The following is a 22,843-nucleotide window of genomic DNA, read 5'->3' on the forward strand; positions in this document are numbered from 1 at the left end:
CTGTCATGCTGGCATGACTTTTTTTCCTCCCCCTCCCCTAAATATTTATTTTTATTTATTTATTTTACTTTTGGCCGCATCAGGTCTTAGTTGCAGCATGTAGGATCTTTCCTACATTCCATTGTGGCACATGGGCTCTTTATTGCAGTGCGCGGGCTTCTCTCCAGTTGTGGTGTGTGGGTTTTCTCTCTCTAGTTGTGGTGCACAGGCTCCAGAGTGCATGGGCTCTGTAGTTGTGGCATGCAGGCTCCAGAGTGCGTGGACTCTGTAGTTGTGGTGCGTGGACTCTGTAGTTGTGGTACGCAGGCTTGGTTGCCCCGCTGCATGTGGGATCTTAGTTCCCCGACCAGGGATTGAACCCACATTCCCTACATTGGAAGGCAGATTCTTTACCACTGGACCACCGGGGAAGTCCCAGTATTTGTCTTTTTGTTATTTTGAGCATATATATTTGACTTTCAACCCTTTTGTTGAATTTTTTTTTCCTATTTTGTTTTTAGTTTCTAAGATCTCTTTTCCTGTTTTTTTTTGTTTGTTTGTTTTTATTTGCTGATTAAAGCTTTTAAAACGGCAGTGCTCTCTTCCCAGGTGCAAAATATTTTTATTTTTGTGAAGACACAGGTTTCTCCCCCCCCACCCCCAATATGTTTTCTTTCTACTACATGGACCCTATTTCCTCTGTTTATTTGGCTCTTAGTTTTGGAGGAATGTGAGGCAATAAAAAATATGACTGTAGGGTCATTGTGTGTGGATGAAGTTTGTCTACTGATGGGCCTTTCCACTGAGTAGGGAAAGCTGTCTTATCACTGTAGGGTCTAGAGATGGCAGTGTCTTGTCTCTGAGGCTGATCAATTCCTCTAGAAATAAATCCTCTAGTCTCCTCCTGTGGGTATATAACCTGGCTTCCGGCATTTGGAAGCAGATGAGGATCCTGCTGTTCACGCTTGCATTTAACCCCACATAGCATTCTTCAGTCTGAGGTGTTTCTGATTTGTATTCTTCAAACAATACATTTTTGTGTCTTGTAGGATGAAGACAGCAGTAGGCAACAGGGTGTCTGATTGGTTCGCAGAGTTAAATCCCATCTTCTTTCCATCCCTACTCTGTCTTGTGCCTCCAAGCATAGAACCTTTCTGGACTTCTGTTGGTCAACCAACTTGCTTCTTTATACCTTCCCTCTCCAGGCACCTATGTTTTAGGTTCCTTCCCTCTGCTAAATGGGTCACAGCTCATACAAATGCTTTGCATATTCCAAAATATGTTATTCTCATTTCTCTTTCTACTGTTTTCTTTGTCCTTGTAGATTTGTGTCATATTTATTCTTAGTGTTTTTAGGAGTTAGAGGAAATGACAGATGTGGTCAATGAACCATGTTTTACTAGAACTCAAAAACTGGTTATTGAAAAGACCAGTGACATTGATCTTTGGTGGACCTGATTAAGGTGAAAGATGAGAAAGCACTAATGCATATTAGCAATGTGAAAGGAAATATAAGAAACATGTATAAGAGAATATTAACTACAACTTTATGATAATCAATTTGAAACCCTATAGCAGGGTTAGCAAGCTGCATCCTGCAAACTAAATCTGGCCCAACACTTGTTTCTGTAAATAAAGTTTTATTGGAACACAGCTATAACTCATTTGTTTACATATTGTCTAATGTTCTTTTGCACTATAATAGCAGAGTTAAGTATTTGTGACAGAACCATATGGCTCACAAGGCCTAAAATATTTACTGCATAACCCTTTATAGAAAGAGTTTGCTGACTCCTGCTGTAGAGGAAATTATTTCCTAGAGAAAAAGACTACAAGTGACTTAAAAGTGCTGTACTAGATAAATAACCATAGGAGAGATTGGAAAGGTTATTAACGATCTTTTAAGAAGTCTCCAACAAGAGAACTGAATTCTGAGTTCACTAATCTTTGAAGAACAGGTAATTTCCTTTTCCTTTAGATTATCTTAGAATATTAGAATAATATGGAAAAGCCTATTCAAGATGATATCATCAAATTATTAATGTAGTCATCTTTTAAAGAAACCTCGCTGTTGGAGCTTTTTGTTTTGCAGTTTTAAGAGAGTTCATATTGTTCATGCAGTGGTAACAGAATGTGGTACCAGGGTCCACAGTGACCAAACACACTCCTTCTGTCTCTGGGAAGGGTGGTGCAGCATTTTTCTGACAGAGTTCACTGATCCCCTTGACCACACAATTCCCTACTTTTTCCTAATACCATTTGTGGACTTTTTACATTAGTTCCATTTCTGAGTTGTAGAACCACCCTCATTACTAAGAAAAATTGTGTGTGTACAGTATATGTATATGTTTGTGTACACATCTTAATCTTAGCCTTCCAGGCCTGAAAGAGGACAGATGCAGTCTTTTCATTTCTGTTCATCTGTTTTATAGTTAAAACTAGTCATTTTGGAATCATTAGAATAATAATGCGTATAATATTATTGTAACAGATTGTACTAATGTAGTAATTGTAGTGTTACTATACTCTGTTTTCAGATATTTCTTTTTGTTACTTTGTGAGCAGTAACATTCCCCATCTGTAGGTCATATGATAGTGTTGAATTGTCCTTTTTATAGTGAGTCCAGTATCCATAGTTGCATCATGTCAGCAAATGGTCAACTTAGTTCAGGGATTTCCAAGACTGATTTGGGAGTCCCAAATCAGGTTCAGTGGTTTGCTAGGAGGACTCAGAATTCAGAAGAGCTATTACACTCCTGGTTACAGCCTATTTGAGAGAAAGGGTCAGATTAAGATCAATGGAAAAAAACATGTAGGGCAAGGTCTAGGAGACACAGAACAAGCTTTCGGTTGTCCTCTTCCTAGTGGAATCATGTGAGCAGTGCTTAATTTCCCCCGAAACAAAGTGTGACAACACTGAAGGAGTGTTGCCAGACCCTCTGGAGTCAAACTGATACCATGTGGCCCAAGGCCCCATCATCAGTTGCATTGTTAGCATAATCTATGAAGGGCAGCTCAAGGCTTCATTCAGGTAAACAGATACACTCTTAAGAGGCAGGATATTCCAAGAGCACAGAGGTTATCTTCCAGGTGGCAGGCAAGGGCCAAACTTCTCTTTGAAATGTGCAGGGTTTGGACAACCCAGACCTGCTGAGTTAATCCTTTACTGTACATCACCACATATCAAGTTCCTCATCATATGTACTTTCTCTACCACCACTACAAACAAATTTTAAATGACACTTATAATAGGTTTAAACCCGTTTAATAATGCAGATCTGCCAGCATCCATTTTTGAATGGAAGAAAAAGTTCTTTCCGAAAGGTCATATTCAATTCACATTTGGATTAGATAAAATGTCAATTTACATCAGATATTTACCTTTAGGCTTTAGAAGGTAAGGCTGAATTGTGTCACTTCTTTCGTTCAAGAGTATTTGGCCCCCAAATCCCTGTGCATGAAAAATGGAGTGATAAACATAAGGAGTCAGCATCTTTCAAATGTGGATCAAATCCATTGGAAAGGGGGTACAAATTGGGCTAGGTGTGGCCAAGGATCAGAATGTTATCATCTTTATCTTTTTTGTGGCACATCTTTTAATTTTATTTCCTCTTAAGCACTTTATGTTATTAAAAAACTAAAAAAAAAAAAAAAAATGCACATCTTGGATTCCAAGAAATTGTTTGTAGGGTTTTAGAAACTACAGCAGTATTGAGGGTATATGGGGGAACCCCCGAGTTTTCAGTTTGGCTCAGATACTGGATGAGTTCAAAAGTGATGCTGAAGCTGAAGCTGACTGGAAATGTCTAGACTATAACCTAAAGTGTCTGGTCTTTGTAAAGATTCTGGCTTATAAAGGATGCAAGGCTTAACATTTAAAAAAATCTTTAGTAATGGTGAGAGGAAAAGAAAAAAAAAAAGTTCCCTGAAGTATAAATACATTTTTAGTCTGTTTTTTAAAACAAAATTTGAATCATCATATCTGTATACCTTTGCTCTCTTCACTCACCATTATGTCTGAGCAGCAGTGTTTTAAAAGAAGGGTGTTTAGGTACAGAAGTCTTTTTCCTTGCAGGGATGGAATGGGATAGGAGGGACAGATTAGTGCTCTCTGTTGGAAAGTGGTTAGCATTTTGTAACATTGCTTCATTAGGGTTACTACCCAAGGGCAGCTCATGCCAAGGTATTACTTTGTGGTCTCAACCTTGGGAGCATCCCTCTCCATGCAGTGGGTGCCCAGTCTTGGGGAGAAGCTCTGAGCAAGTTGGGTGCTCTTGGGTGTGAGTTGATGGAAGGAATGCTGAAGCCCCAAATCCTGAGAGCAGACTGTCCCACCAAGTGAGTGCGCTTGACACTGTGTCAGAGGTGACCAAGGCTTAATTTTACAGGAGAGCAACAGACACTTTATAAAGTTGTTTTTCAGTAACAGTAGCCTGTGCTGAGTTAACTTTAGTCCTTGCTTCCATTAAACAACTTGTTTTCTCCCTCTCGTTCACAGAGCTCTCTTGCTGAGACCTTGGATAGCACGGGCAGTCTTGACCCCCAGAGATCGGACATGATTTACACCATAGAAGATGTTCCTCCCTGGTACCTGTGCATATTTCTGGGGTTGCAGGTAAGATGATTCCTTTGGAATATAACCACCAGCAGATGCTTGAATTGTCTGTCTGGATTATTTAAAATTCAATTTTTATTTTTTATTTATTGACAACTTTAATATAAATTACTCTTTTAAGAATGTTGAATGGGAATTGTTAACATGAACTTCATAACAGTGAAAGGAGGAAAACAGGAGGAGTAGGTTAATCATGGAATGAAAGAAGGAAAATGTTCAGGGAATAAGCAAGAGAAATGACATGGAAGTAAGGGAAAAAGATCATAGATGTGTGGAAAGGGGAGAATAGAGGGAAGATAAAGGTAGAAGAATAGAGAAAAAAGGGTTAATGTTCATCTCTCATGCCTAGTTAATCAACCACAGTCACCGTCAGTTCTGCCATGAAATATGGGTGACACTGAGAAGTGCTGTGTTGGTCAGGGCATAAATGTGGAGGCTTCAATCTTATTTTTAAAGGAAGGCAAACTTCGCCTCGGTGGTGTCTGCTTTGTCTGCTGCAATTTCCAGTGGGAGCAGAGCAGGGAAGCTGCCAGGGGAGGGGTGGGGGGATGGGGCGAGAGGTGACCCAAGCTAATGCAGGACTCCTGAATCTTTGGTACCCACTCCCCCCACCACCACCACCACTCCCTTTTCCCACTTACGATTGAAGTGGGGCTTTAGGAGAAAGGGGATGACATGGAAGCCTCTTTGTCCAGACACATACCCCTGGCCTGTGTTTGCCTTGGTTTTGCGGTTTCACTTTCCATTCTTTACGTTTGAATGATCAGTTCATGCTGAGAAAATCAGTCCCGTTATCCAGAGAGGTTTATTCACTTGGAGGTGAACTGTACCTGATGAGAGCTGATGCTTTGGTCCCGTTTCCAGGCCCCTCCCCTTAGGTATCAAAGCACTTGGTAACCTGGACAGAAAGGCATCTAATAAAGAAGACATAACCAAAGGAGCTGACTGGTCTTGGCAAATAATTTCCCTAGGGCTGAGTATCTGGAATCAGATTCAAGAAACTCGTTTTTTGAAATGTTTATATTATAGATGTTTCTAGAAGTAGTCTTCCCTGTTCAGATAGGATTGGGAAACCCTGTGTGCATCATGCCCTTCTTGACAGTGCACAGCACTCTTAAACTTGTGAGCAGCTCTGGGAAGTCCTGGATGAGAATGTTCTCTTCCCCTCACCAAACACCTATTAGTGTTACACAGTTAGGCTTTATGGGCTGCAAGCAGCACATTTTGGCAAACATGACCAGAGATGGGGAACTATTAGGAAGAAACGTAGGAAGTTTGCAGAACAGAAGTAGGAACTGAACAGGTAGGCCTCTGGGAGGAAGGGAAGTGAGCAGTGAGGGCTGGAATGTCCTGCCAGGGCCACAAGGAATGGGGGAGGGGCCCTAAAGGAAGAGTGGGATGGGCTCTTTCTGGAGGATTCCCACAGCTACTGTGTGACCCTAGCCCTTCCCTGATTGCTGTTAAACAATGCCAGACCATAGAAAAAGATGGAAAACGCCTTGTGCAATGAAGCTTGTAACTTTAATCCCCAGACCTAAAAGAATTAAAAAAAAAAAAAGGACGAATTATCTCAAGAACATAGATGTAAAATTCTACATAAAATATTGGCATATCAAATCCCAGAAGAAAAATCTAGCATGACTAACTAGAATGGTTCAGTGCCACACGGTTCATGTTAACAGATTAGAGGAGAAAGACCTATGGTTTTAGCAATTGATGCTGAAAAGCATTTTAAAAAAGCAAATATTCCCAATAAGAATTATATAAATAAAACACTACCAGTGTTTGTGTTGAGTACTTCCTTTGTGCTGGTCTGGATTCATGCAAGTAATAATTAATAATACAAGTTAGTGATAAGACAAGAAAATGTAATGGAAAGGAGAAATGCAAAAAACAGAGATGATTTGGCATATGATAAGAGTGTGTATCTAAAAAACCAAATTCTTCATGTGTGTAACTTTTTAAAAACAACAGGGGGGTGGGCAAAGTTAGGGTAAAATCAGAAAAAATACAAAGAAGGGTTTATTCTTTTCCCCTCTGTCTCCCTGTCACCCGTAGCATTACCTGACGTGCTTCAGCGGCACCATCGCGGTGCCCTTTCTGCTGGCCGATGCCATGTGTGTGGGATTTGACCAGTGGGCCACCAGCCAGCTCATCGGGACCATTTTCTTCTGCGTGGGAATCACAACTTTGCTGCAGACAACTTTTGGATGCAGGTGAGATTGGGGCACTAAATTGGGGATGCTGAAGCACCCATGAAGCATTAAGTACTGCCATTCACCTAGGGCTGCTTAGAGGGACTGACTGGAGTATAGGGAGGTGTGTCCTAGTGGCATTTGCCCTGCCTTCCCCCAACGCTACTGTGTTTCTTCTCTAGGTGGGTGGCACCGCTTCCCACCTAGTTGTGCAGGCTGGAAACATACTCACTCTCAGCTCCTTCCATCCCACCAGTTGGCAGGGCAAGTTTTCTCTCCAGTACCCCCTCCCTGCCCCCATTCCTGAAGTTCAGGCCTAGACTGTTCTACTAGGTTCCTAGTTGGTTTCCCTGCCTCCAGGGCTACTCTCCTCTGCCCTGCTCTGTGTGCTACTCTAGTGCTGTCTTTCAGTGTTTGCATCTTCCTGGGTGTTACCAGGCTACAGCCCTACTCCCTGTTTAAAAAAACAGATGTGCCCACCCTGTAGACTTCTCCCTTGTTTTCTGTCCCACCACCCTTCCAGCCATGTCCCTGCGCCCTGCAGTCCCCTTCCCTGCACTCACCCAGGGGTGAGTTCCTCCCCGAGCCCACCCTGCTGTCTTGCCATCCTGTGCTTGTGCTTCGCTGCAGCCTTCCAGTCCTGGCTTGCCCCTCTCCTCTCTGTGAAGCATCCCTGACTTCCCAAAGCCTCCTTTCTCTCTGAATTCCCACACATGCACCTTGTGTATGTTCTTCTAATGTGGCTCTTATTCCACTTTGTCCTTTTTTGTTTGTGTCTTTTCTTGCTGATTCGTGTTTCCTTCCTTGATGCCAGAACTGCGCTTTGCATCCCCAGTCCCCAGCTTAAATGGGTATGGAGCTGGCATAGGTAGGAAAAGAACTGTCCTGTCTTACCTCCTCCTGCAGGCTTGCTTTGTCCCCTCCTGTCCCCTTCTTCCACCCTCTTCACATGCAGCCTTTTCCTCTACCCTAGGGTGCTGCTCAAGGGGTGGAGCCTGTGGGGACAGGACTGTCCTCAGGGGGAGGACAGCAGAGTAAACATGCGAGTTCTGTCTCTCACTCCATTACAGACAGTCTGCCTTCCCTGCTAGGAAAATGGGAGCAAAGGCAGAGGGAAAAGAAGGCAGCTTGGGAATCATGGAGTGTATTCCAGTGAGTCAGAATCCTCAGGGTGACCTTTACTTGAGGGGGGGCGGGGCAGGAGAATATGGGAAGAACAGTGTTAGGGCATCCTGGTTGGCGGCATAAGCAATGTCCTCAGGAGGGATACGGCAGCTCCCTAGCAGTTCTGCTGATGGAAGGAAGGCTGTGAGGGCTGGCTAGCTCTTGGGGTTCTCAAAACCCCAGCCCCTGCAGGACTGCCTGCAGCCACCATGCTGAGCAGATCCCTTACCTCAGAAGGGAGGGTCTTCTTAGGGGACCCCTGAGGGAAAGTCAGGGTGTTATTGACCTGTTAGGGGAAGGAGATGTGTTCAGGCATTCCAGAGAGGACTTGATTCATTTTCTTAGAGCCCAGGTAGTTAAATTTGGCTGGCAGCATCTTTCATTCTTTTGACACAGCATTCAAGGTTCTGTATTTCAAAGCCAGAAAGGATTAGAAAGCTTTTATTGACCGACTCAAGTGTACACAGGACACTGGTTCTCTGGGGAAATATTCTTTTTCTAAACAGCTAGCTCATCAGGGAACTTGTAGCACAAACCATCTGTAAATTTGGGCAGTGCCTCTAGTTGAGAATTGTTGGTTGACTTGAAGAGGGAATGAAAGACGTGTTTACTGATGTACAGGAGGTACCAGGTGCAGCTCTGCCTTGGTCTCATATCAGGGAGGCTAACCCTGACTGACAGTTGAGCCTGGCTGTGCTGGGCACAGTTGCCTAATGGTGACATAGTAGGGAGAGTTTGGGGTAACTTTTGGTGTGTGCTTTCAGTTATGGGAGGGCACCCGTTCAGGACCCTCTTGCCCATCGTTGGGGCACAAGAGACCTAAACAGAGCAGCCTGGGTCAGTGCAGTTTACCCCCTCCCCTCCCCCTGAAGGAGCACAGTGGAAGGAGGGGAAGATGGGAAAAGAGGAGTCAGTTAACTTTTGCTCTACTCCCTTCTTTGTGCTACAGCACCTTTTTCTTGCCTGGAATCCTTGCCTCCAGCTCCCATCTAGTAGGGAAACAGTGAGAAGGCACTCAGCGCCATGGTTTCCAGCTCCACAAAGCCTCAAGCTGTTGTTGATACATTCTTTTTAGTTTTATCCAGCATATATTTGAGGGCCTGCTGTGTGAAGGTGAACCCAGATGATGAGGTGGGTGAGAGGCATTTCCTTCCCTGCCTGGTTGGTCACCACCTCTGGGGTTTGTTTGCTGTATCTGTTTATTCATGTGTCCCATCTCCTCCATCCTCTGCATCTCCCTGTCCTTCACTCTTTTCTGTTAAAACTCTTAACTCCTCTTTACCCATCTTCCCTTCCTTCCATGGTGCCCAAAGAGGCAGGGCTACCCCTACTAGCTGAATCACCTCTCACACCCTTGCCCCTGGTTTTCCTGTGGGTTTCGTAAAAGAAGAGCAGAGATCTCAGGAGTGGCCAAATATCCCACTCCTCTAGTATTTCCAGCAGACCAAAATTGGCACTCAGACCTCAGTAGAGTGGGGACCCACCTCTGGCACCCAGTACTTACTCAGAACGGGGGCAGGGTTGAGCATCCCTTGGCCTATTCCAGGGGACCCACCAAAGCCAGAGCAGCAACATTGCCAGTGTTAGTTAAAATCAAGTTGTTGAATATTGTAATGATCAACTTTAATCCCATGGGCAGTCAGAATCTACAGTTTCCAGTAAAGCATTAGCTTATGCCACATGGCAAATGATGGTTTCTTCCCCATTCGCACACGGGGGAGTGAAATGAGTGAGTATGAGAAGTTAGAGGGACCTATGCAGCGTTATGACTCTGGACAGAAGACCTCTCCAGCTCCCAGTTTCCTTTTGTGAAAATGACAGGAGGCTCTTCCTAAGGTGTCCTGTGGATGACATTTGCCATCACTGTGTTTTTGTAGATTATTATAAGCTCTTCCTAAAATACATTTGGGAAGTTACAGAGTATGAATAATGTGAAAAGCCTTTTAATTCTGCTGCTTGCTAACATAGACCCTCATCGTAGACTGTGAATTATCATCTTAACAGACTTGTGCATTTACTTCCTGATCACAACAGGATCAAACAGATAAAGCAGTTGGGGCAGAGGGAATATCAAGGTGGGACAGTGGGAAAGAAAGGCTGATGTGCCAAGAGTGGGGTTTATTCCCAGTATCACAGACATAGGATTGCAGATGGCCTGTACGTGTTTGTTGGTGTTTGTTTGCAGTTCACACTCATTTCCTTAGGCAGAGAGCTGCAGAAGGAAAATCATGTTCAGCTTTCATGATTTCTGGGACAGATTTTCAGACTTTTACAACTCTGAGTGGTTTGCCATGTGTGTCTGAGTTCTGTCCGTTTCTTCGTGTGTTTACCTGTTGAGTACCCAGTACTCCCTTGCACTGGATGTAGTGTGTACATGGGACCTAGAGACCAGCCATAGTCCATGCCTCTGAGGGGTGGGGCCTGTATTGTGAGGAAGCTAAGACCATGATCACAGGTCTAGAACCGAGGTAGGAAGTATAAGCATTCCCATCCTCTGGGCTGTGGCCAGGTCATCCCTGCTCCGTGTTTCACACGGGCACTCTGGTGAAGAGTGGCATGCTGTTCCTGGAAAGTTGTTTCATTCCATAAAAATAACCAAAATTGATATGGAAAAAGTGAGGGTGAAACAGATGTGTGCCTTTGCAAACCTGAACACAAGCTCAGAATGCCGACTTTAAGATGCTGTGTTGTAAAATACTCCTTTGGGGGCATGTTTTCCATGGGCTGGGCTGGCCAAGGACACAGAAAATGTGTCTGATGCAGCGTGTGCTGCAGACCCTCCTTCCTTCACTACACATCTCCCCTGGCATGAACATGCTTTCCTTTCCTCCAGAGATCATGACTTGTTTTGAAATGGAGGTCATATGTCTCTGCCCCAGTTGTGTGACTTCTGTGGCTTTAGTGCTTCCCAGGGCTTCCACCTGTTGGAGATGGGTAGTTTCTGTGACAGCTGCTTCTTCCATCCCCCTCCTCCCATCCAGCCTTTTCCTTCTTCCTTCTTTTCTTTGACTTTTATCCCCTGCAGTTTGCTTTCAACGAGGTCTTTACTGTCGAGTGCCCTTGGGTGAGGTTTCAGATTGCTGAAATCAAACCTTATTCTGATTGATTTCAATCCAACCTACCCCTTGGGCTCTTTCCAGGAATTAGTAAAAAACCTTTAAAATCCCAAGAGCAGGGGCAGGGTTCAGAGTCCCCTAACTCATATGTTAGCCAGCCAGCAGCAGCTATGCCTCCCTGGCTTTGGGGAGGACTCAGTTCATGCATAACCTAGGCTGCCGTTGTCTTTTCCATCAGAGACCAAGCTTTGATAGCAGCTCTGAGCTTCCCAGAGCCCTTGTCCTCGGGTGTTATGCATAGCTGGGGGTGAAGGAGGGCCCTCTGGGATGGACCCTGCCCCCTTGCACACCATGCTGACCTCCAGCTTTCCCTGAGGTGTGCAGGTGCTGTGTTTGGGGACCACATCCAGCTTTTTGTTCCAGGTGCCTCTTGGAGGCCTTTCTCTCAGCTCTCCAGCAAAAGAAAAAATTGCAGGTGGAGTGGCCCGTTTCTTGAGAGCCTCTCTTGGCCATAACAGGCCTGCTGTAGACACACAGAATATTCCTTTGCTGAGAAAAGGTAGGGTTTTGGCTGAGAGAGTCATTGTAGCTGGTGCAGCAGCCTGGTCTCTAACAGAGTTGTCTGCCTTGAGGAGAGAGCTACCCTGTCTTCCATCTCCTTTGGTTCTGGGACGTGTACGGTATAGGAGGCAGCTCCAGGATACTTTAAAGTCTCAAGTATAAGGCTTTGAACTCTTAACTGTTGATAAAATTTAGAAGAATGGAGAGATGCAGTGCTTGGATAGGGGTAGGGGAGGCTGGGATTTTCCCCCACATTCTTTTCCTGTATATGTGTTTGTGTGGGGGTGTATGTGCAATTTTTTAAATTACTTGAGAATTTCAGGCAGCATGATGATGGCTCACCCCCAGATACTCTCCTAAGAATGAGGGTCACCTGTGTAACCGTTTACCACACCTGAGAAAGCTGAGTTATATCATCTAATATGCAGTCTATATTTAATTCCCCTAGTTGTCCCTAAAATATCTTTTATGGCTATTCCCTCCACCTCTCTGAACTAGGATCCAATCAAGTTCGTGTGGTGCATTTGTTTGTTGTGTTTCTTTGGTCTAGTAATAAACAGTCTCTACATTTTTCTTCCACATCATCCTCTTCTTAAAGAGTCCAGGCCAGTTGTCTCGTTGAGCATCCCGTGGTCTGAATATGTCCGATTGTGTCCTTGTGGTGGTATTTGATTTGTTCCACAATCCCCCTATTTGTTGTAAACTGGGAGATGGGGCCAAAGGCATAGTTGATTCAGGGTGAACATTAAAATTACTGTGTAGATGATAGTGAGCCTGTGATGTTAAGCAGGCTCTTAATAGCAAGTCGTAGGTTTTTCCTGCCCCCATGTAAAAAAAAAAATTACTGTTTATTTAACTCAAAGAATTATAGGTAGTACATTAAAAACATGGGGGCCAGTGAGAACCTGGAGGTAGTGACCTTGGAGGAAGGTTTGCCCTCACCAGCTGTGTCGAGGGGCTCTGGCTTCAGAGGTGGCGTCACTCCCATTCTACTGTTTACCAGCTCTGTGGCTTTGGGCAAGTTACCTGGTCTCAAAGTCCCCTTTGCTCCTCCATAAAATGATAATAATAATAATAAATTTGTTAGTGAGCATCAAATAAGATAATGCCTGGCACTCGCCCACACTTGCCTGTTGGTGCTCATTATTTTAGTGGACCCTCTGGAAGGGTGGGTGTAGGTGAGGCAGATGGGGGTGCAGTGGGCAAGGCTGGTATGCCAAATGGAGCAGCTTGTCCTTGATGACATGGCAGGGGTTGGGTGTGCTCCTTGGCCACATGGCCACAGGTGGACTTCTTCAACTCTAGCTTTTCTGGGTGGTCTCCCCATTCAGTGAACATGCTGTTTCTCTGTTTGCTAATATTTCTGATGCTCCAGGAGACTAGGAGACTAAGTCCTCTTAGTATATGTGGGGTTAATGAATTTAGTTCCCCACAGTCTTTTTTCTTTGAACGTCACATCTCACTTGCCCTGTATGTTCCCACTTGTTCTAAAATGCTCATCTTCTTCCTCATGGCCCACTAATTCTCCCTTTTATCATTCCTTTTCAGGCAGGTGACTGCCTGGCGAAAGCTGTACAGGGATAGAGCAGCACTACACAGGAGCAGAGGATAGAGCTTCTTGTCAAATACCCAGAGGGAAACTCTTTTCTTTTTTTTTAAATTTTGTGTTTTTTGTAACTATTTGACTTCATTCTAGTATTCTAAGGACCATGTTACCATCCTCCCCCATTTCTCCTCCCAGAAAGACACTTTATAGACATAATTTTTTTAAGTCATATCTATTGAGGGGTAACTGACATACAGTAAAATTTTCCCTTTTTCACTTGCATAGTTAGATGAGTTTTTACCCATGTGTACAGTCACTTAATCACCACCACAACCAGCAGATAGAGCATTGCCACACCCCAAAGAGTTCCCTTATGCTTCTCTGTGACTGGCTAGATCTTTAAGTAATAAAACAAACTTTTGACCTGAAATAGTTGATACTATCATGCTTGAAAAGGTTATCAAAATTGTACCCAGCCAACCCTCCTAAATTGCTGTGCTCTGTCTGGACGAAGCCTTCTGCTGGGAGCTGGGAGAGGAGACAGTCGGCTGCTTCCTACTGAGGTTCCCTAGGAGTGTGTCTAATTGGAAGTGTTGACTGAGATAGTTTATATAATTTTGATATTTACATATAAGACCAGAATATCATGGACTTGAAGATAAAGGTTAGATTTGCCTTTAGTTAAAAGTTTTCTTTGAATCAACTGAAAATGGATTAGAGATCCAAATGTAAGAAACATGATACTATATAACCATTAGAATAAAACAAGGGCAAATTCCTTTATAACTAGAAGTTGGGAAAGACTTTTAAACTAGGATTCAAACTCCAGAAACAATAAAAGGATAATAAATTTGATGCCATTAAATGTTTTAAAATTTTTAAGCTTTGCATTGTAAAAATATACCATAAACAAACAAAAATGACAAACTGGAGAAAATATTCATAATATAGATAAGTTCTAATATCTCCAATATAGAAAGAACTCTGAAAAATCAAAGTTAAAAATTACCAAAAATGGTATAGAAAAAAAGGACAGAAGACATGAATAGCTACATAAAAAGCTATATAATGGCCCTTCACCATAAGAAAGGATCAAATTGACTTTATAATAAGAAATACAAACTAAAGCTACCCTGAGATACCATTTGTCTCCTTTGTCAGATTAACAAAAAATGAGTTTTTTTTTTTTTTTTTTGCGGTACGTGGGCCTCTCACTGTTGTGTCCTCTCCCTTTGCGGAGCACAGGCTCCGGACGCGCAGGCCCAGCGGCCATGGCTCATCGGCCCAGCCGCTCCGCGGCATGTGGGATCTTCCCGGACCGGGGCACGAACCTGTGTCCCCTGCATCGGCAGGCAGACCCTCAACCACTGCGCCACCAGGGAAGCCCCAAAAAATGATTTTGACAAGCCACTCTGATGGCAAAGCTGTGGGAGAACAGGCATTGTTACACATTGCTGTCAGGAGTGAAAATAATTCAGTCCCTGTGAAGAGGAATGTTACGATATCTAGAGTACATATGCATTTATCATTTGATCCAGCAACCTACTTCTAGAAATTTACCCTGGAGATATACTCCCACAAATGCAAAATAAATACAAAAAGTTTTTTTTTATTGCTGTGTAATTTGTAATGGGAAAATAGTTAACACAACTTAAATGCCTATCTGTAGGAAACTACCATACATCACACAATGAATTACTATGCAACCCTGAGAAAGAATAAGAAAGATTTCCATGAACTGGTATACAGTAAGTTCCGGAATATATTGAAAAAACAAGTTACAAAAGAGTGTGTATATGTTTGAAGAAACAAGAATAAGTTAGAAATTAATAAAAATGGTTAATGATCAATAAGTCAGATTTGGGGGTTGGAGGGGATAGGAGTGACATTTTCCTGGTATATCTCTATATGGTTTGATTTTTTTTTAACCGTAAAATGTTCAGCATATCCAAAACATAAAATCTAAAAGGATGAAGAAACACAAACCCTAAAATTGAATACAAACAGAAACAAGTGAACCTAACTTTATGTCAAATTGCTGACCACATGGAGAAAAGAATTAATTCACAGACTTTAGAACATAGTACTTTGCACACTCTGAATGGGATATATTCTAAGAAAAAGAAAACACAGAGAAGTCTTAAACTTAGTAGTCTTGTTAGTAGTGACATTGGTATAATTCTGGAACTGTGCTGCTGTGGGCAAGTTTGAGACAATTTAATTATTAAAAGGAATAGTCATGGAAGTATATTATTAAATTGAATAAAAAATGAATCCATGTGTCTATGGTGATATTCAAAAAAAAGGGGGGAGATAAAAATTGGACAAAAAGGGAGCCGAGAACAATTCCTAGAGGAAGTGGTATTTTCTCTGTGCCTTCAATGTTGAATAGAAATGGAGCATTAGCAATGAATTGATGACATAAGAGATGAGCAAAGGCTCAGAGGCAAGAAAGTAGACCGCTTGCCTGGAGTGCAGGCATGTAAAGTGGCCGGTGAGAGACTAGACTGGGGAATGGGTTCAGGTCACCTGGACACCGAGGAGGAAATGAGGCACCTCCAGCAGGGTTTTGAACATAGTAAGAACTTGTTTGGGGCTGGTTAGGTTCTTTTGCTGTCCTGGGGCTAGAGCCTGACATGGGAATGTGTCACTACAAAGGTGACTGTCTGCTCAGGGATTTTTTCTTAATGGCATCCAGCAACACTATTAACTTTAAAAACTTCCATCTGCAAAAATCCATTTTTGGGGTATCTTCACATATTTAAGATACACTTCACATATTTAAGATATACTTAAGGTCGGCAAAATTTTTTCCATAGAGTGATAAGCAGTGAATATTTTAGGCTCTGTGTTCTCTGTTTTGACTATTCAGCTCTACCATTGAAGCATAAAAGCAGGCACAGACAACTCGTGAATGAGTGAGGGTGGCTATGTCCCAGTGAAACTCTACTCAATGAAAACAGTAGTTTGCCAGATTTGTTTCACTGTCCAGTTTGCTAACCTCTTATGTAAAGAAAAGCACAGTTTAATTTGTTTCCTTTCCAGTCATCAGTAGAGAATAAAATAGCAGACAGTCCTGTCTGCTTGCAGAGCCCAGGGATCTGAGGTTTAGGTGATTGTGTGAGTGAAGAGCCCCAGGAATTGACCAGCTTCATGCTGGGGAAGTGCCTGAAAAGCCACTTTATCAGCTGAGAATATCAAGTGCTTTATCATCTTCAAATCTCTTTTTTGGAAAATTGGCTTTGTTGATTTTGATTTAGGGGAGCTCTTGTTTAATGAAGTAGTGTGCTCTCGCTGCAACTTTCCCTAAGAATATTTCAGTCAAGCCACTGATTTATGCTGCCAGTTATGGAGACCACACTTCACTGCTGGGATACTTACTGTAAGCCTGCTGCTTGTCTTTCAGCCAGAACTGCTTGTGGCAGGCAGTGTGCATAGCTGCAGAGTGAACACATAAGCCGGCATGTGCATCTTTTACCAGGTCATCTTGGGAGACTTTGTCTGGGGCAGCACATGTGAGAATTTTCTGTTAGCACCCACTTTCAAAGGAACCCAGGGGCCTGGTTGTGTGAAAGTGAGTGAGCTCCTTTGCAGCAGTGCTCTCAAGGCCTTTGGTCATGGTGAAAGCCATAAAATGCACTCCCTGAAAGGTGCCCGGGCAACAGGCAGGTTCAAACTGAGACTCATGTCACCGGAAGTGGAGCCCAGAGCCAGTCTTCACTTTCCCACATCCAGTGAGTCACCAATGCAGGGTTGATTGCAGTGGTCCTAAGGATGAGATTTCTAAATGCAATCCATATTAATCCATATTACATTGCTTGAAACATGAAATGATAGTAAAACAGATGCTGTTTGGACCATTTGAAGTAGCATCCATTCCTGATTAGATGCTGACCTCCCTTTACCCTTTCAGTACATTTCTGAAAAATCGTGCTTAAGGAATTTTTGTAAATCAAGCAGCGTTTTCCTTTTGCTATACATTCCCACTTCAGGGGACCTTCACTCCACTTTTGATGGTACTATGCGCCAGGCCCCTCCAACAGGTAATTTATTAATGGATGGTTGTGGAGGGCATGCCCATGGGAGTGGCCGCTAGCATTGCATCTGGTTTGTACTGTGCAGCCTGCCTCTGTGTCTTAAAGCCAGCATCTCTCAATTGATTTCATTGCAGGATTAAAATGGCCAGGAGAACAAAAGAATCTTAACCCTCATATAGCTCAGAATAGTGTGTACCAGCTCTGGACTTGTAAAGCGGCTACATGTCCTTCAGCCAGAGCCACTGTTTCTCAGTCCAGTTACCGTATCACTCAGGGCAGAATATGCTGCCAGCTCAGAGGAGAGCATGCTGGCTTCCTATCCTGCTGGCCAGGACACTGATTCAAGGCTGCTTAGGAGTATTTAAGAATGATCTGGACATCTAGGAGCTCCTAACCTTGCTAACCAAAGGCTAGTTTCATATTTTACCCGCAAAGTAATGTTAAAGATAGTGATTGAGTTCCCATGTTAGCCCATTATACATCTCTAATAATAAATGACAAAATCTTTTGAATTTGAGTAGTACCAGTGTTCATAAAGTCAATATGAAGTATCTAAAATGTGATTGAATGATGGCATCTGAGGATCTCTGCATTTAGTTTGACATTGGAGGCAGGAAATTTAACAGAGTCTGCAAGCTTTCTGGGTCCTTTAAAAATAAGATTTCGAGCACTTTTGAGTATTTTTTATGATTAAGAAGAATATTGTATCTACTGTTGATTTGTAACTTACAGTTTTCCTTTTCCTCAATAGATAGATAGCTCACGTGATTTTAATGCTTACCCTCAGTGATTTAGGGCAGTTTTTGACTTACAAAATGGAACGACAGGGGGAGATAGATTTTTTTCCATGATAACCAATAAGAATTTGAAAAGGAGGAGAAAGAAGAGGAGGAGGATGGTAAAATAGAAGATGTACACTGATGTTTATTAATAAGGAGCTCACAAGCTCAGCAGGACAGAAACATCCAAATGCCCGCATCCCCCACCCCCAAGGGGAAAGGTGGTGATGGCAGGGGCTGGTGTTGGGGTGCTGGCACTGACCACAGAGCTCCCCCAGGGCCCACCCTGGGGCTGTCTGTGGGGAGAACAGCAGGAGGGGAGGACGGAGAAGCCAGCATCTCTGGCTGTGTGGCCGAGGACATCTTTGCAGACTGGGGCTCTTTCTTCCAGGTGTGCCTGCATTTACTCATGTGCTGTTTGTCTATGGAAAAGACTGTTAAGCTGTCAAATAGTGAACTACCTCGGTAGTTCCTGATGCCGTGATCATGGTTTTGGTCTCGTTTCTTTTAGGTTACCCCTGTTTCAGGCCAGTGCTTTTGCATTTCTGGCCCCTGCTCGAGCCATCCTGTCTTTAGATAAATGGAAATGTAACACCACAGGTAATTGCAGTTATTTCCACATATGTCATTGGGGTCCTTTAATGCAGGTGATAGAAGGGAGGCCTGGGCGTGCTGCCCCCAGCAGTGTTAAATCCTTTCTGGAATCAGGCACAGAACACACAACCAACAAACAGCTTAGAACGCTCCAATCTGTGGATCATGTTTCTGTCTCTCTCTATCCACTTGTTCATCCCTAACCCCAAAGCAAGTAAGGACCAGAAAAGGACCTCATTTCTCTGTGCTAATGAAATTGATAAATATGGGGAAAGAATAGAAAAATATTTGTGCTATTTTTCTGCCTCTTTCTTTCAGTGGATTTTTTTGAACCACCAGTTAAACAACTCTCTTTGCTGCAATAGCATCCCTTCTCTGAAACATCTCTGCTTTTTAAGGATCTGGCTGCTTTGGTTTTCTGCAAATGACTTTCATTCCCCCTCCCCTTCTCCTCATAGTGATTGCAAAGATCCTTAAATAACCCAGTAAGGTCAAGAAGAGATCAGATAGGGGATTTGAGGAAATCACATAGACCTGTTGTACTCTCAAAATATTGTTAAATTTTTAGGTTATAGGAGCAAAGTTTTCTAGCCCTCGTTTCCTTCCTTGCTCCTAGGAGTTGCTTTGTGACCACTGATTTGATTTAGGAACAGGAAAAGGGCCTCTGTTTTATCTAGGTTTTTAAAATCTCAATCAGGCAACCTTGCTATTGGGCATGTCAAAGAGCTGCTTGCAAAGGTTGGTCTTTGTATTAGGCTGGGACTAGCAATGTATATCACTAGTTCAGTCAGCTTTTGAGAAGCCGGGAGCGCTTGTTGATGAATAAATTTGGTTAAATTAGCAATGGGGGAATCCACCTCTCAGTATGATATGCCATAGTGTTGTAACTTGAATTTTAGGGATGAGTATTTATACAAATACACTTAGAACAGGGAGGAAATTCTTCTTAAAAAGAGTGAAATGAATATGTCCCGTGAAACATCAGTGTCACTCCAAGAAAAATTTTGTCTTTGTTTTTGTTTTTAAGATGTTTTGGTTGCCAATGGAACAACGGAGCTGTTACATACAGAACACATCTGGTATCCTCGGATACGCGAGGTAAAAGATAAACATTGTCTGCTTATGGCTTCTTTGTGTTTCTACTTATTTTCAGTGTTGGTCGTGACCAGTAAATTGCAGTTGCTCTTTTTCTGTTTCAGGTACTGACATGTTCATTTCTGTTGTTAAAGTAAATGTAGATGGCATCACTGTAAAATAAAGCATGCAGAAATGCTTTGTGTGACCAGACAGTATTGTTTGTTACCCTCTTTTCCATCCTCCTTTCTCCTCCTCTCCTCATGTGTACCCACAGACCTGTCTGCTTACACCCTCCGGCATAACAGCTCCCTTTGGAAGGAGCCACAGAGTCGATAGGTTGCAAAACTATTTATTCTGGCCTCAGTGTTTGCCTGTATTGGTGGAAGGAATTAAAAACACTTGTCTTCTTCAGTGTACTTGAATAGAACAGGGCGTAGGAGTCCTTAGGTATGAAGAACAGCTGACAGTTTATCCGGATTTTCCAAAACCTATAAGATCATTCACCATTAGTTCAGAATTAACACAGATATGGCCATTCTGCACAGTAGAAACATTCCTTTAGAATTTTTGTCAATAACACTATCTTCTGAATGTCCTGCAGCGACTTACTTTTTAAAGGCAAGAATCTTTGTACTGCATTGTTCCTCTGAGGCTGGTTATGAATGTTGTGTCTTAAATGAGAATTATAAATTATGTCTGTCTCAATCAGTGAGAATAGGCAAGCTGACTTCGTGTCCAGTGCCCATTTCTGTAATACTCTTACATTAGTCAGGTTATACTTAAGTTTGCTAGATCCCAGTAACCCCCACTGGTTTCTTTTGGGGTTTGCCAGGAATTTTCCAGCTATGTTATGCCTGTTATATAATAACTTGGTGTCTTACAGAATTCTCAGTTGTCGTTGCAGGTGACATTTAGAGTGTGTGATGTATAAGCAACTTGCTCTTACGTCTGTGTCCTCTCTTGCTTCAGATCCAGGGAGCCATCATCATGTCCTCATTGATAGAAGTGGTTATAGGCCTCCTAGGCCTGCCTGGGGCTCTGCTGAAATACATCGGACCCCTGACCATCACACCCACGGTGGCCCTCATTGGCCTCTCTGGTTTCCAGGCGGCAGGAGAGAGAGCAGGGAAGCACTGGGGCATCGCCATGCTGTACGTGTTCCAAGACCACTCAAAAGTGAACAGTAAAAATCTCCCCTCTTCCCAACACTGAGGGACAGCCTCTTTGAATGTTTTTAACATTTATATGAACTTCAGGAGACACTTAAATTAAGATTAGTCTGGTAGTTTAAACTTTATTTGCTTCATGCCAGGGAATTATTGAAGTAACATGCAGCCAAGGTATTCCAAAGACAGATTTGGCAGTGATGTGTAGAGGGAGGGTTGTAAGGTTTTAAACTTTGGGATGGGAGTAAGATGGTGACACCATTAACTCTTGACTTTTGTGGTCATGCCAAGTCTCATACACATGAGCTGGAATACCAAGAAGCTGAATCCTTTAGATGAGACTCAAAAATACTTCCAGACTGGCAGGAGACAGAGATGCTGCAGGAGGTGTGTTGACATCAAAGGTGATTTGGCTCCTCGGCCAGATAGCTCTGCACATCTGTCAGGAAGCTGTTACTCCTTCCAGAGTCCTGCTAGTCAGTGCCAGTCCTTTTGCACAGTACTTGAAGTTGATTAAAGATGTCACTTACCCCTTTTTAAGTAATGTCAGTAAAGACATCCAGGACTTTATAAGATTATTAGAGCCACAGAATTCTATATACCACAGATAGAACCCACATCTGTGTGTATCTGTAGAGCATATGTAAGAGTTGACCATATCATAGGGAAATGGTTCCAAGACTAGAATTTTACCGATCAGTAAAATTGCTTAAAAAATTTAATAACAATACAAGAGGATTTCTAATTGTTTTTGTTTTGCTTTGTAAAATGTTCTGTAATTATTAAATAACAAGCAGTACTTGTTGAGCCTGTGCATCAGTGTTATATACCACTGGTTGTATATATTATAAATTAAGATAGGTACCAGTGTTATCCCTGTTTAACAGCTAAAGAAATCGAGGGACAAAGATGCGGAGTTAGTTGCCTAGAGTCACACAGCTAGTAAGTGACCACGATGGTTTTCAAAACCCAAATAGTCTGACTAGAACTTAACCCATAACACTTAATTCTGCCTCTCTGTGTTAGAACATGGTTTACAAATAAAGTGGATCCTTGCATAATTGTAATCCATGTATCATTATAAATTAAGGTATAGGAAAATATCCAGTGTTGCTCTTAATTTTCTCATTTCACCAAAGGTTGTCAATATTTCCATACCAGGATGGGTGAGTATAAGGCACATAAGAATGTTCACTCAGTGAAATGCAGTAAGTTCCAAAAAGGAGAAATTGTATTTACCATCACGCAGTAAACTTTAGGAACCAATAATAAAAGAGTGAACAAAACCCCCAAACGACTTAGAAGCAAAAGAACACCATTGTAAATAACTCAGAGAGGAACTCAAAATTTCACAATTGCTGACAATTTAGCAAATGATGACGATAACAGCACTGGTCACACAGAGCAGTCAGTTGTTCTCAAGAAAAGTCAAATAAAAATGAAGTACATGAAGAGCTTATCTCCAGAAACTAGAAAAACATGATAAAAAATGAACACAGTGAAAGTGGGGGAAAGAATTAGTAAAGATACAAAAAACATGAAACAAATAGAAGTGATACATCCCAAAGGTGGTTCTTTGGAGAATGGCAAACATATACTATAGAAAGGCTTCTGGCAGGGCTAATTAAGGTGAGAAAGGAATGCACGCACAAAGGGAGGGATAAAACTGCAGCTCCAGGGAAGATGTGTTGAATCTGCGTTCCTGCCCCGAAACTTAAAAAAAAGAATAATAGAATAGGTGGTTTCCCAGCTGTTTCATTTGATAAATAATCAAAATTGACTCCTTCTCCCCCTGACATCTGGATATTAGGGCTCCTCAGAACTTGGTCCTGGGCCTCCTCCTGTCCACATGCTCTTCCCCTGGGACATCTCATCCAGTTCGTGGCATCAACAGACATGCATTATGCTGGTGGCTTCCACAGGAACCTGAAGCCCAGGTCTCTGAACTCAGACTTACAGATCGAACCCCTGACTTGCCCTCTCCATTTGCTGTTACACAAGACATTTCAAACTTCAAAGGAAGAAAGCTCCAAACTTTTCATTCCCTCCTTGCCCCCAAACCAGTTCCTTCTGT

At 42.7% G+C, this 22,843-nt stretch overlaps 1 protein-coding gene across 2 annotated transcripts in view; it reads left to right on the top strand.

Moving 5' to 3' along the window:
- The window catches only part of SLC23A2 (solute carrier family 23 member 2), a 147,865-nt gene that overhangs the window by 99,165 nt on the left and 25,857 nt on the right, over positions 1 to 22,843 (top strand). For both annotated transcript variants that reach the window (XM_033839087.2, XM_019941473.3), the window contains 5 exons: positions 4,478 to 4,594; positions 6,653 to 6,810; positions 18,444 to 18,532; positions 19,554 to 19,624; positions 20,573 to 20,754. In XM_033839087.2, the coding sequence (XP_033694978.1) occupies positions 4,478 to 4,594; positions 6,653 to 6,810; positions 18,444 to 18,532; positions 19,554 to 19,624; positions 20,573 to 20,754 (617 nt within the window). The remainder of the gene's footprint in view (positions 1 to 4,477; positions 4,595 to 6,652; positions 6,811 to 18,443; positions 18,533 to 19,553; positions 19,625 to 20,572; positions 20,755 to 22,843) is intronic.

The sequence above is a fragment of the Tursiops truncatus genome, chromosome 15 (genome assembly GCF_011762595.2).
Source record: "Tursiops truncatus isolate mTurTru1 chromosome 15, mTurTru1.mat.Y, whole genome shotgun sequence".
Taxonomy (NCBI): Eukaryota; Metazoa; Chordata; class Mammalia; order Artiodactyla; family Delphinidae; genus Tursiops; species Tursiops truncatus.